At 36.1% G+C, this 13,174-nt stretch overlaps 1 protein-coding gene across 6 annotated transcripts in view; it reads left to right on the top strand.

Annotated features, from left to right (window-relative positions):
* Positions 1–13,174, top strand: part of SCAF4 (SR-related CTD associated factor 4) — a 111,904-nt gene that overhangs the window by 74,538 nt on the left and 24,192 nt on the right. For all 6 annotated transcript variants that reach the window (XM_078146536.1, XM_020995989.2, XM_020995991.2 and 3 more), the window contains 3 exons: positions 3,388–3,501; positions 5,169–5,325; positions 7,960–8,117. In XM_078146536.1, coding sequence (XP_078002662.1) covers positions 3,388–3,501; positions 5,169–5,325; positions 7,960–8,117 — 429 coding nt within the window. The remainder of the gene's footprint in view (positions 1–3,387; positions 3,502–5,168; positions 5,326–7,959; positions 8,118–13,174) is intronic.

The raw sequence follows: 13,174 nt of genomic DNA on the forward strand, positions 1-13,174 counted from the left end.
AGCAAAGCCAGTAGCAGTTTAATCACAGACTGCCAGGAACGCATATAACCTTCAAGAATCTGTACCTTGAAGCTTCAGGAGCTCCCCTGAGAAAGCTGCAGGCTGATCAGAAAGCCCTAAGATACAGACCTTAGAATGCTAGACAGCAATAACCCAGCACAGGAACATTCAGACCTGGACTGCCTAAGGCCTCTTGAGGTCCCCGAAACTATTGTCCTGAGACAGTGGAGGCCATAAACATCCAACACCCTGAACGTCAAAGATCAGTGGGATTTGGAATGAGAGAAAGGGTCACTGAAAGAATCTCAGGGTCTTTAGAGCAAGCAGTGACTCAAAGGAAATATATCATTACCTAGAAGAAATGAATCAAGATAAAAAATTGAAATAAAAACTCTGGAATAAAGAATTGGAAGGAAAATAAATAACTGAAAAGATGCTAAATCTTACCCAAGAAATGAATTTTCTGAAAACTAGAATATGCCAGTAGAAATCAGTGACTTGATGAGCCAGAAGAAAAAAAAATAAGAAAATATAAGATCTATATCAGGAACAACAGACCTGGAAAAGAGGTCAGGAGAGATTTAAGAATTATTGGAGGAACATCTTAGCCAAAATCCAGAGCTTTCAGGTAGTAAAAATACTGCAAACAGCCAGAGAGAAATGGTTAAATGTCAGGGAACTACAGTTGGAATCACATAAGACCAGGCAGCTTCTTTTATAAATAAGCAGAGAGCTTAAAATACAATATCCTAAAAGTCAAAAGAAAGTTTTACAACCAAAATAACTTAGTCTGCAAAGCTAAGTAAAATCTTATAGGGAAAAAATCAATCTTTAGTGGAATAGAGGAGTTCGAAGCATTTCTGATAGATAAGCAAGAGCTAAGTAGGAAATTTTGAAATGCAAACACAAGAATGCAGAGAAAACTAGAAAAGTAAATTTATTTGATCAGTTGGAAGAAGCTGTTGAATGCTATGGTTCTAACACTTAATAGTGGGAGAAGAAAAAAAGTGTCTCTCAAAACTTTGCTGTCTTTTAAAAGGGTATTGAAGAAGTGAAAACAGAACCTGGGGTTGGATTGGCTTTATTTTTAGGGTTTGAAAGTAGAAAGGTAAAAAGAAGTACATGAGTAAAGAAGGATGGAAGTTGCTATTTCTTATCATTGAGTTGTATGAGAAGAGTATGAGAATGTGGATAAATTAGTAGGGAGAGCGGGCATCTGGTCAGTCCTGCTGTTCTGAAACAAGAGGACTGAACACATCACACCCAGAGTTTGGTGTAGAAATAGCTCAAACAGAGGAACAGGATGAGAAGCCATTAAGAGGAAGGTGAGGAAAGAGCTACAAGCAAAACTAATTTACTGAACCTGAAAGGAGGAGGGGCAGAGGAGATTGAAAATAATATGAGAATCTAAACTGGAGGGGGGAAGGGGGTGGTCTTAGATTGCCTCTTGGGCAAATGGAAAACAACTGAACAAATGATGGTATATGAATATGCAAAATAGACAGTTTCAGAGAATGATGAGTTGTTTGAACTGACTCATAGTGAAGTGAATAGAACCAGGTGAACAATTTATACAAGAATAGCAACATTATAAAGAAAAACAACTTTGGAAGGAGTAACCATGTCTCCAGCAGACTTGTGATAAAGCACGTTACCTACCTGTTGGTGAATGATTTTGGACACGAGGTGCATTAAAAAAATAAAAGTATAATTTTTGGACACAGTTCACTATGAATTCATTGGAGTTTTGTTTTGCTGTTTTAGTCTACGGGAATGCTGAGGGGGATTAGCAGGAGTAATGCCCAAAAAAGGAGGGCAATTCAAACATTTTTTTAAATGCGCAGAATATAGGGGTGGGGAACCTTTGGCCAGTAAAGTTTGGATTCAGTCAAAGGGCAGCACTTGCGGACCTAGAAGGCCACATGTGACCTCTAGGCTGCAGATTCCTTACCCCTGGAATACAAGGAAACTGTGACAGACAAAATAGTTTTGAAAGGGTGTGGTTGTGAGTATTTTACAGCAAGTAGTATGAAATGGAGATTCATTTTCATAGAAAAGTCTTTGCAGTCTGCTGTGTTTATAGAAATGCCTTTTCAGTGTTTTAATTAATAAATTTGAGGAAAATGGCTTTTATATAATGAAGACCAAATCCTTAACAGTAATCCATAGTGTGTAAAATGCATGAGTATTATTAGTAGAACAGTACTTTTCTTCAACCCATTGGGATTTGCCTGAGCCTGAGGCCATTTGGACCTGGCATTTTCTAGTAGAAAGAGAAAAAACTTGCACCCAAGAGGGAGGAAGAATGAGAGAGAAGGGAATGAGCATATAGAGTGAGGCCTAGCCTATGATCCTCTTGAGCTTAGGGGAATAGAGGAGTTGGGATATAACCCACGTGTATATTTCCTTCTTGAAGGGAAGACAGAAGTACAGGAACAGTTCTGGGAAGCTAACCTTCCTAGCTGTAGCCAAAAGGGAAAAGGTAACTAAGTATGAGAACCTTTGCTTATTTGACTGAACTCTAGACAAAAGGCTTGAGCAGCAAATCTCAACTGAAAGGAAAAGGAAGGGTAGGAGAAACATAAGGCTCATAGGTTCGTAGACGTACATCTGGATGTAATTTCATCACACATATACATGTATGCTCATACACACACACACACACACTCACACAACTTTTTATGCACTCTTACCGCTCAGTTTCCCCGGGCACAGTTCGTCAGTTTCTTCAACTTCATCCACAAAAATGGGGATGATAATAACACATACTTCCTAGGATTATTGTGAGATTCAAAGGAGATAATTTATGTGAAACACTTAGCAAACCTTAAAACACTATATAAATCTTACCTAATATAATTCTCAAATCCATATTTTTCAAAAGTCACATAGGTAGTAATGGATGGAGGTGGAACTCTAGTTGCCAGAAGGAAGATCAGGCATCAAATTCCAGAAGCTTTACACTTACTGCTGCTTAGTTGTACTAGCCTCACATTCTTCCAGTCACTTATCCTCTTGCTCTTAGGACTTCAGACAGTATCTCAGCTCCACCCAGAAAGGTGAAAGTGCCTTCTGGTTGAAAAGTAGTTAAGGAGCCATTTATGCGTCTGAACTAAGTCTAATTCTTTTAGCCTTATACCTTCAATCTAGTCCACCTGACTGATTGGGGGACTACTTTTATATCTACAAGATCCTACCCTTTTTTATCCTCTGCATTTCTGTGGCCCTTTAATATTCATCAATAGGGGTGCATGTGTAGCTTGACAAATCAAATTCCAAATTGCTGTACGGTATATTTAGTGTCCTGGGAATAAATTTAAGATGCTGCTACCACATATATCTTGACTTTTTATATTTATGATTTTTCTGTTGTATATTTTGGAACAGATGATACCTCCTAGGGGGTGTGCCTATATTGTAATGGTCCATAGACAAGATGCTTACCGTGCCCTTCAAAAACTGAGCCGTGGGAACTACAAAGTCAACCAGAAATCTATAAAGGTACAAATTTGAAGGAAATGCATATTGGAGTCAGTTTTAAAATTTCCACATTAAATTTATTGTTTTGTTACTTTTAAAAAATTGACATTTGGAATTTTTGCATACTTTTGATGCCAACTTTTGATAATGTGCCATTCCACATACCTAGTAAAATTTGAAGCAATTTTTACATTCTTTTTGTAAGTGAGCTTTTTTTTTTTTTAATAAAGGTAACCTTACTTACTTTTACCTTCTAACAGAGCTGTAAAGTGTATACTTGGAAAAGTTTGTTACAATGAAAAATGTAGTTTTGTTTAATTCATGCTTCGGATAGTTATTCCTTCAACAAATGTTTGTGAAACCCTTCTGTTTAATTCCATTCTCAGTAATCACCATATTCTACCTGCCATTATAAATGATAATGAGTAGATGGTTGTCCTTCTCGTATCTACCAGCCCTGCAAGGACCTTAGTTGTAACTTTTGAGACCAGAAACTGTGTCATCTTTATTTGGTCTCTATGGTGCCAACACTAGGCCCTTAGTATTTATTGAAGTGGAATTTGATACCATGAGCATTAGAATTCTAGTTGTTTTCATTTATATGTTAAACCAGCCAGATTAATTTTATCTACTACATGCACAGATGAATAATACAATTTAGTACTTCAGAAATGGCATTACTTGATCAGTGATAGAGATTTTGTTTAACAGTATAGGAATCTAGTTTGGTAAATTCCATGGAAGCCTCAGTGTTTTGCAACACTTAAAATCTCAAGAGCTTACAGCCAACGTCATTTCATTAAGCTAGATATTCTTCAGTATGAAGGAATTACTGTGAGTTACAGGAGTATGGAATAATTCTCAGATCTGATGTCATGTATCTGATTTGCCAGAGTGGTCTTCACTGCACTAGGATAGAGAGACCCTCCAATCTTTTTTCTGATGAGGAATCACAACCCCAAAGTGTTACAGTTAGGAGAATGGAGAAGACTTACTGTGAATAGCAAGTAGCTTTTAGGGCTAAAGGGCCCACTTGTAGAGGGGATACAATGTATTTCAGATTATAACAAAATTATAATGAAGAATTCTGATGCCTGTGACATTCATCTGGTGTCACAGGATAAGTGATTGTATTGTGGTCCAGCTGCACAATTTCTTTACTCTGATTGAAAGTGGCACGTACTCTGCCCTTAAGCAGCCTGGCCAAAGATGAGACTGTCCCAATTTGCCACTCTCCTCTAGGCTGCTCAGTAACTGCACTTCCTCTGTATGTGGGCAGAAAGTGCTAAGAATCCCCTGAAGTGACATTTCTCCCTGGATAGAATAAAGTCCAGAAAAGTATACTCCCTCCCTAGAAAAATGAAGACTTTTAATGATCCCCTCTCTGAGGGTGGAAAAGTAGTCTTGGGGACTAATTAATGCTTCTCCCTAGGCTTCCTGGGAGCTCTGGTGTCCTCTGTCCAGGCCTCTGTTGCAAGTCTGCACACACCACCTTCCCTTTCCTATACTCACCCATACCCCAACATACATGCACTGTTTGCTCCTCCCTGGGCACATCTCTAGACCATAGTCTTACCCAATGGCTGCTTTTGGTTTAAATTTAGGTGATGTGATTCAGAGTTTTAGATGTCTGTAATCAATTTTAATTCTCCCTTGCCTTTCCCTGCTTTTTTTGACTGGTGAAATAGATTGCCTGGGCCTTAAATAAAGGAATAAAAGCCGATTATAAGCAATATTGGGATGTGGAACTAGGTGTTACTTATATACCATGGGACAAAGTCAAACCTGAAGACCTTGAAAGTTTTTGTGAAGGAGGAATGCTGGACAATGAAACACTTAATCCCGGTAAGACAAAAAGTAATTTTGCTAGTTATGTTTGTATGCCAATTTTGTGTATCATCCTTTGTCTGCCCAAGTAGTAAATAAACTTTGAGTTGTTATTCCATAAGTAGAAATGGAAATATTCACATAATTTCTTAGTGTCCTTCATGACCAATGATATCCATATGTGATGTGGCTTGTAGAGGTTAAAGTGGCCTAAATGAAGTTAAGTCTTTTAGCCTCAGTCTCATTTGCATTATGTTTTAGTATACTACTTCCTAAGCCTTTTCATTGCACTAGCAGTTGTAGATTATTAAATGTCTGGTAGCATATTAACATAGAGCAGTGGTTGGCAAACTACTGCTGTCTTGCAGCCCCCCATTTTTGTTTGGCCCAAGAGCCAAAGTTGGTTTTTATATTTTAAAATACAGCATAACTTTATCTTAAAATGTAAAAGCCGTTCTTAGCTAACAGGTGGGGCAGCTAAGTGAGACATTAGATAGAGTGCTGGGCCTGATGTCAGGAAGACCTGACGTCAAATATAGCTACCAACACTAACTGTGTGACTCTGTACAAGTCACTTAACCCTATTTACTTGCCTCAGTTTCCTCATCTGTAAAATGAACTGGAGAAAGAAATGGCAAACCACTCCAGTATCTTGTCCAAGAAAACCCCAAATTGGGACACAGAGTTGGACATGACTGAACAATAAGAAAAGCTAACAGGAAGTTTAAAAAAAAAAAAAAAGACTGGCCAACCCTTGGCATAGAGTGTAAGGGATTTCAATTGATCAGCAAGTATTTATTAAGTGCCTACTACTGCCAGGCAATATGTTAGGGCTGGGCTACAAATAACAATAAATGAAATAATTCTACTGGCAAGAATCTTGTATTTGGTGTATGCCCACTTATAAGTAAAAAGCAGATGAAAAGATGGAATTGAATTATATCAGTAAAGCCTTTTTTTTTTTAAAGGTAAAGAAGTCCACCCAAAGAGGTATACCAGGGGTGGGGAACCTGGGGCCTTGAGGTCATATGTGGCCTTTCTAGGTCTTTGGGTGTAGCCTTTTGACTGAGACCAAGTTTTACAGAACAATCCTTTTATTAAGGGGATTTATTCTGTGAATTTTGGATTCAGTCAAAAGACCGCATTTGAGGTCCTAGAGGGCCATGTGTGGCCTCAAGGCCACAGGTTCCCCACCCCTGAACTTTAAATATTTTTCATTGGAAATCTCTGTTGAGAAGAATCTTGCTTCTCTGTATTATAATAAGAATATGAGGTAATTAACATAATTTAAATCCATTAACATTTATAACTATATACATGGTATAACTTTGTGTCTATTTATGCTGATTCTTACCCCAGTGAAATGAGGTTTGTATTTCCTCATCTTTTTAACCTACTACTTGGTATATGCTAAAAGCATAAAGTACTGAAAGAACATTTTTTTGGTGCCAGCTTTCAGATAATTAAAATTAGAGCTATTGTATTATTTAAGATGGTAGGGTGTACTCAAAATATTAGAATAATTATTGACAACAGTTTTCAGTTGACTGCTATTCATAGCTTAAAAATACCTACTTTACCTTTGTCCCTGCTTTTAAATCTTACCTGTTTACCTTTATCTTAAATGACACTGGTATCAGTAGGCAAAAGTATATCTAATTTCATTGCAGCTTTCAATTGTGTGTCATACTTTCTGTAAACATCTATTAATACAAATTACAAAGTGGTCCAAAGTACAAAAGGGGAAGTATGTGGAGGGCTACAAAGGTTAAAATATATTCTCTATGTTCATGAAGATTACAATGCTCAAATTAGGGAAGAAAATGTCACTAAAGCTCTGTTACTATTTTTGCTTATTTTTAATTTTTTTTTTTCTGATAACTAGTATGGTGCAAAATGCAGTGTTTGTCATAGATCATGATAGGGTTAGACTCTGAGTATGAGATAGAATGAAAACTAGACTATATGACAAGTTAAAGAAGTAATAAATTGATGAAGTTCTGAGGAATTTAATGTCTGGCAATAGATTTAAGTTTTAGCAAAAATTAGAATATAAGGAAAACCTTTAAAATCTTTAATACAGTATATTAATTACTTAAGCATGACAATATAAATTAACTAAAAGTCAAGATCTTCAGTGATCTTCAAAAATATGTCATTCATTTCAAATAAGCAATGGAAAAACCTTGCTAGTGGAATGTTTTAGACTGTATTGAATGAAGTCTATTCTTTACCAATTTAGTTACCTAGAAAGTGTATCATACTGGCCCTGAAGTCAGGAGGACCTGAGTTCAAATCCAGCCTCAGACCAAACACTTGACACTTACTAGCTGTGTGACCCTGGGCAAGTCACTTAACCCCAATTGCCTTTAAAAAAAAAGTATATCAGATGGAAAGGTTTTTAGATGCTTTTTAAAAAACAATGATTTTGTAAGATGTATTTCATTAGTTATGAGTCAGCTTACTGCATTTGATCTCCTATGTTCCATAATTTATCTCATTTGCTTTGTAATATTTTAATTCTGTAAACTTTTTTGCAGCTACTATGCTAGTAATTTTGATATTAAACATTTTTGTGATTTGTCATTTATTGTAAATAATTATGTATTGTTTTAAGAATTGATGAGGAAGATTTCACTGTTGAAATTACAGATTGGAAAGGAATTCCTAAGAAATCTGACAATGAAGTTGCTCAGAATGGAGGTGCAGAAACTACACATGCTGAACCAGTATCACCAATACCTAAGGCTTTACCTGTTCCTGTGCCTCCAATTCCTGTTCCTGCACCAATAACAGTACCGCCTCCCCAGGTGAGATAGTATTTTCTTTTCTTTTCTTGAGATAGTTATTTTCTTTGATCATGTTTAAGCATAATGAAATATTGAGTAAGCAAATTTGTTTGGTTTCTTTTAAAACCTTTTCTAAATTATAATTTAAAGGTATGCCCTAATTCATAGATTGGTGAAAAGGAAAAATATAGAAACATGATTTTGAGATACTGAGCTGAAATCAGGAAGAAGAGAGTTCAAAATTCAAACCCCTATTAGCTGCAACCTGGGCTAATACTTTGGCTGCTTTTTTGCCTGTTTTCTCATCTATAAAATGGGGGTGGTACCCTTCAGAGTTTTGTGAGAATCTAATGCTAAAATCTTAAATGTGTATATAAATATTTGCTATTATTATTTAGCACATTTACAGCATCTTAGTATTGGAAAGGACCCCAAGTCTTTTAGTTTAACACATCTGACAAAAATCCCCTCTGTAGTACTTCTGACAACCTTTCCTTGAAGAACATGTGGATGGGGGAATTCCCTACATCCTGAAGCAACCCATTCCACTTTTAGAAAGCTTCAATTGTTAGAAAAGATTTCCTTGCATCAAGATTCAGTCTGTCTCTACATAACTTCTAATCATTACTTTTATTTCTGTCCTCTGGGACTAAACAGCAGATGTAATTCCTCTTCCACATTCTGGTTCTTAAATAATTAAAGATTTTTTAATAACATCTGCTGGTAATCTTCTCATCTCCAGTCTAAAGATGCTCGTTTCCATCAGCTGATTCTCATATACTATGTTCTTCAGTCCTCACACCCTTTATGTTTTCTTGAGAATTTATTGCCAGTTTTAACCCATACTTTTTAGTGCTCCTGGTATTATCTCTATGGAGTCATGCTACTCTGTGTCTCATCAGAATTTCATTCTTGAGAGGTGCCCATCTCTCATGAGTTGACATCCTTTGTAGAATATAAAGTCACAAATTCTAGCTAACTTTGTATTCAGCTGTTTTAAATTCATGCTTCCCAAATTCTGGATTGCATGTGAAGACTCCTGCATGAGTTTCTGCTCCTTCACCATCACAGACTCAGATACAGTGGTCCCTTGGCCTTGATTTCTACTTTAGTAGGTAGTTTTTCCTTCTTGGTCAGATTTCGGTCCAGAATAACAGTTTTCAGTTCACTTTGTTGTTTCCTTTTCAAACTAGTATTTTTAACCTTTTTTTCCTTTTTTTTTTTTCTGGGGGAGGCGGGGCAGGAGTGTCATGAATTCCTTTAGCAGTCTGGTATCACTGGTGGCGCTTCTCTCACTAGTGGTTTTTTGTTTGTTTTGTAAATTTTTTAAAATTTTAAATAAAAAATGAGATAAGGTAAAAAAAACCATTGCCATGTACATAGCAGACCATAAGAGAAGATTCAATTTGATAAAACATTAAATTTCCATTTCAAGAAAACTTATATAACAAATACTACAAATCCTTTTCAAAACTGGCCAGCTTTTCTTTTGTTTTCTGCTGTGTACTTTTTACTTTATTTTTCCCTCCCTTCCATCCCTCCACCCTGAAGAAGGCTACAATTAAGTGTGGATGTATATACATATGTATAGATATCTATAAACATTGACATTATGCTTATTTCCACTTGTCATCTGTTTTTCTGAAGGTGGATAGCATCTTCCTTCATAGCTTCAAGTCTTTTCATGTTTTTCAAAATCAACCAACTTGTCATTTCCTACACCATAGCAATGTTCCAACCCAATCACATCCTATCTGAGAGATTGTCTGTGAAAGTTTTTTTCCCCAACTTTTGGTATTCCTTTTATTCTTGCCTATATAGATTTTATTTATATGAGAAAATTTTAATTTAAAATAATCTAAATTTTTTTTTTGTACTTTAGCAATGTTCTCCCTTATAATATCATTCAAGGTCTGATACTGCTGACTCTCCTTCCTTTACATCTTTTCTCTGGTTTCTTTGAAGTTCCTGACCTTTTGCTCTTCCAAATGAACTTTATTATTTTTTTCTAACTCAGTTAAATAATTTTTAGTAATTTAATGGGGATGGCATTGAATAGATGGGTAAGATTGTCATTTAAAAAATTATATTGGCTTACCCTACCCATGAATAATATTACTTTAGTTATTTAAATGTGAGTTTATTTGTATAAAATGTGTTTTGTGTTTATGTTCATATAGTTTTTGTGTCTGTTTTTGCAGGTGTGCATCAGGTATTTTAAATGGTCTAAAACAATATTGAATAATATTGCTGACAGTGTAGTCTATCTATTTTTCATTTTTGATTAAATCTGTTTTTACTTTAACTTTGTCTGATATCATGATTACTATCCCTCCTTTTTTGGTATAATAAATTGTACTCCTGACCTTTATTTTATCTTTATGTATATTCTCATTTTTATAATGTTTCCTAAAAGCAACATATTGCTGAATTCAAATTTTTAATCTGCTATCCATTTCTGTTTTATGGGGTAAATTGGTCCCATTCACATTCTAAGCTACAATTACTTGTTGTGTATTTTCCTTCTTCTTTTTTCTCATTATCCTTCTCACTCTGTTTACCCTATCCCTCCTCACTCCTCTGCTTTACCTTGTCCTCCTATTCCTTAACCTACCTACCCCTCTAAAAATCCCTCCCTTATCTTCTCTCTCTACCCTATCCCCTTGCCCTCTTATTTCTTTCTGAATTTAGAAGGCTTCTATATTCTAGATACGTATAGTTCCCTCTTTCACCCATTCCTGATGAGAGTAAGGATCCAGCAGTACCCGCCCTCCCCCTTCTAGAGCTTCTTTTGTATCAAATTTTCCTTTTATGTCTCATTTGTATGAGTTAATTACTCCTTTATCCCTCCCTATGGTTTTATTTTTTAAGAATTACCCCATCATGCTCAGCTCAGCTCATGCCTTTCTTTCAAACTACCTAAATAATTATGACAGTCATAAAGAGTACTGCTAACATTTTCACATATACAGTTTGACCTTATTGAATCTCTTATATTTGGATATTATATATCAGATTTTCCATTAAGTTCTGGCGTTTTTTGTCACAGAAGCTTGGAAGTCTTTGAGTTCGTTAAGTGTCTGTTTTTTTCATTCAAGATTATATTTAACTTTGCTGGGTAAGTTACCCTTGTAACCTCACCTCTTTTGCTCTACAGAATATTGTATTCCAAGACCTTCAACATAGTAACTGCTAGGTCTTGTGTAATCCTTATTCTAGCTCCATGATATTTAATTTTTTTTCTTGTTGATTCCAATATTTCCTCCTTAACCTGGGAGCTTTGAAACTTGGTTGTGATATTCCTGTAAGTTTTCCTCCTGGGGTCACTTTCAGATAGTGATCAGTGGATTTTTTTTTCTATTTTTGCTATGTCTTCTTGTTCTAGAACTTCAGGGCAATTTTCCTTGATAATTTCTTGTAACATGGTATCAAGATTCTTTTTTTAAAATCATGATTTTGAGGTAGTCTGACTATTTTCGTATTATTTCTCTTCAGTCTTTTCTCCAAATTAGTTGTTTTTCTGATGAGGTGTTTCACTTTCTTTTCTGTTTTTTTATTCTTTTGATTGTTTTATCGTTTCTTGGTGTCTTAGAATGTCATTAGCTTCCCTTTGCCCAATTCTAGTTTTCGTGGAATTATTTTTTCCTTAAGTTTTTAATTCTCTGTTTCAAATTGGTTGACTTTCTTTTCATAATTTCCTTGATTTTCTTGTATTACTCTTAATTTTTTTTCTAGCTTTTTCTGTCTCTCTTATTTGATTTTTAAAGTCCTTTTTAAGTTCATCCAAGTACTCTTTTGTGCTTTGATGGTTCTCATTGAAAAAAGGAGTGACTTTTTTAGCTCCATTATCTTCCTCTGAATATAAGCCCAGATTTTCTCTATCCCCATAGTAACCATCTGTGGTTGGGTTCTTTTGCTTATTCATTTTAATTTATTTTTTGTTTTATTTTGTTTTTAGCAACTATTAGTGTAATTTGTGGTTCTCAGGTGTGAGGAATGATGCCCCAAGTCTCAGGTCCTTCTTACCGTTATTTTCTGAGGTTTATCCTAGGGCCCAACGTTGGGCTCTCCTCTCTACTCCAAACTACAGCCAGGGGCCCCTAGCCACACTCTCCTTTAAGTGATCCTCTTCCCTATGGTCCTTTTGGTGGCTGCAAACTACACCTGTCCTTTCTACCCTGGAACTAAAACCAGGGACTCTGCTCTCCTGCAAGTGCCCACAGCCAACAGGGTCCCCACTCTTCGCTACTGCTTTTACGAGGTGTGTGCTAGCTCCTTCTCCCCTCAGCTGCAGGGTGAGATGTATCTGGTCAGCACAGTGGAAGATCCTTCAGTCTTTTCATAGTCTGCTGTCAGACACCCACACTGGCTGCAAAGTGAAAATTTCTAATGCTGAGGCTGCCTCTCAACTCAGATGCCTCCGTGACCTGTTGTTCTTGCAGAGTGGGCTTGGAGGTTTTTGCATTTCACTCAGGCCAGACCTCAGTCCAGTCTTTCTTGGGGTCTTCTCAAATTGTCATGCTTCACACCGTGTTTATTCTTGCTGCTCTGAGGCAATGTTCTGTCTTTTTTTGTGGAGGAAATTTGGAGAGCTGAAAGTTTTCTGACCTACTCTGCTATGTTCTCAGAATCCTCTCTCTTACAATAATGTTTTTAAATGGATAAAATAACATAGAATTACAAAGGAAGTCAATTGAAGTAGTTATCAAAATGAATTTATCATTAAGTCAAGTTGAGAAATTATTAGGTTGCTTTGCTTTAAGCCAGAAAAGAATACTTAAAGAAAACTAGATAAGTAGGTGTGGTTGGGGTAGGAGGGAGGGGTACCTGCTATCTGTAGTATATTTTGACATTGCTTCTATTTCTGTCTTTGTTGATTATTACCACAGTTTTGTCCACTAAGTTTCTCTTTCTTCAGTTCCTCATTTTCTTCACTTGTATCTTCTCTTTTTCTTTTTAATAAAATATATCCTTTCACAGCCAAACTCCTGTCATGAATACCATTCCTTGGAGTCACAGAGAAATCTTGGAACAAATTCTCTTCTATGTATGAAGATCTTGTTTTCTAGCCATTATTT

Source organism: Phascolarctos cinereus, unplaced genomic scaffold (assembly GCF_003287225.1).
Source record: "Phascolarctos cinereus isolate Bilbo 61053 unplaced genomic scaffold, phaCin_HiC Scaffold_726;HRSCAF=1367, whole genome shotgun sequence".
NCBI lineage: Eukaryota > Metazoa > Chordata > Mammalia > Diprotodontia > Phascolarctidae > Phascolarctos > Phascolarctos cinereus.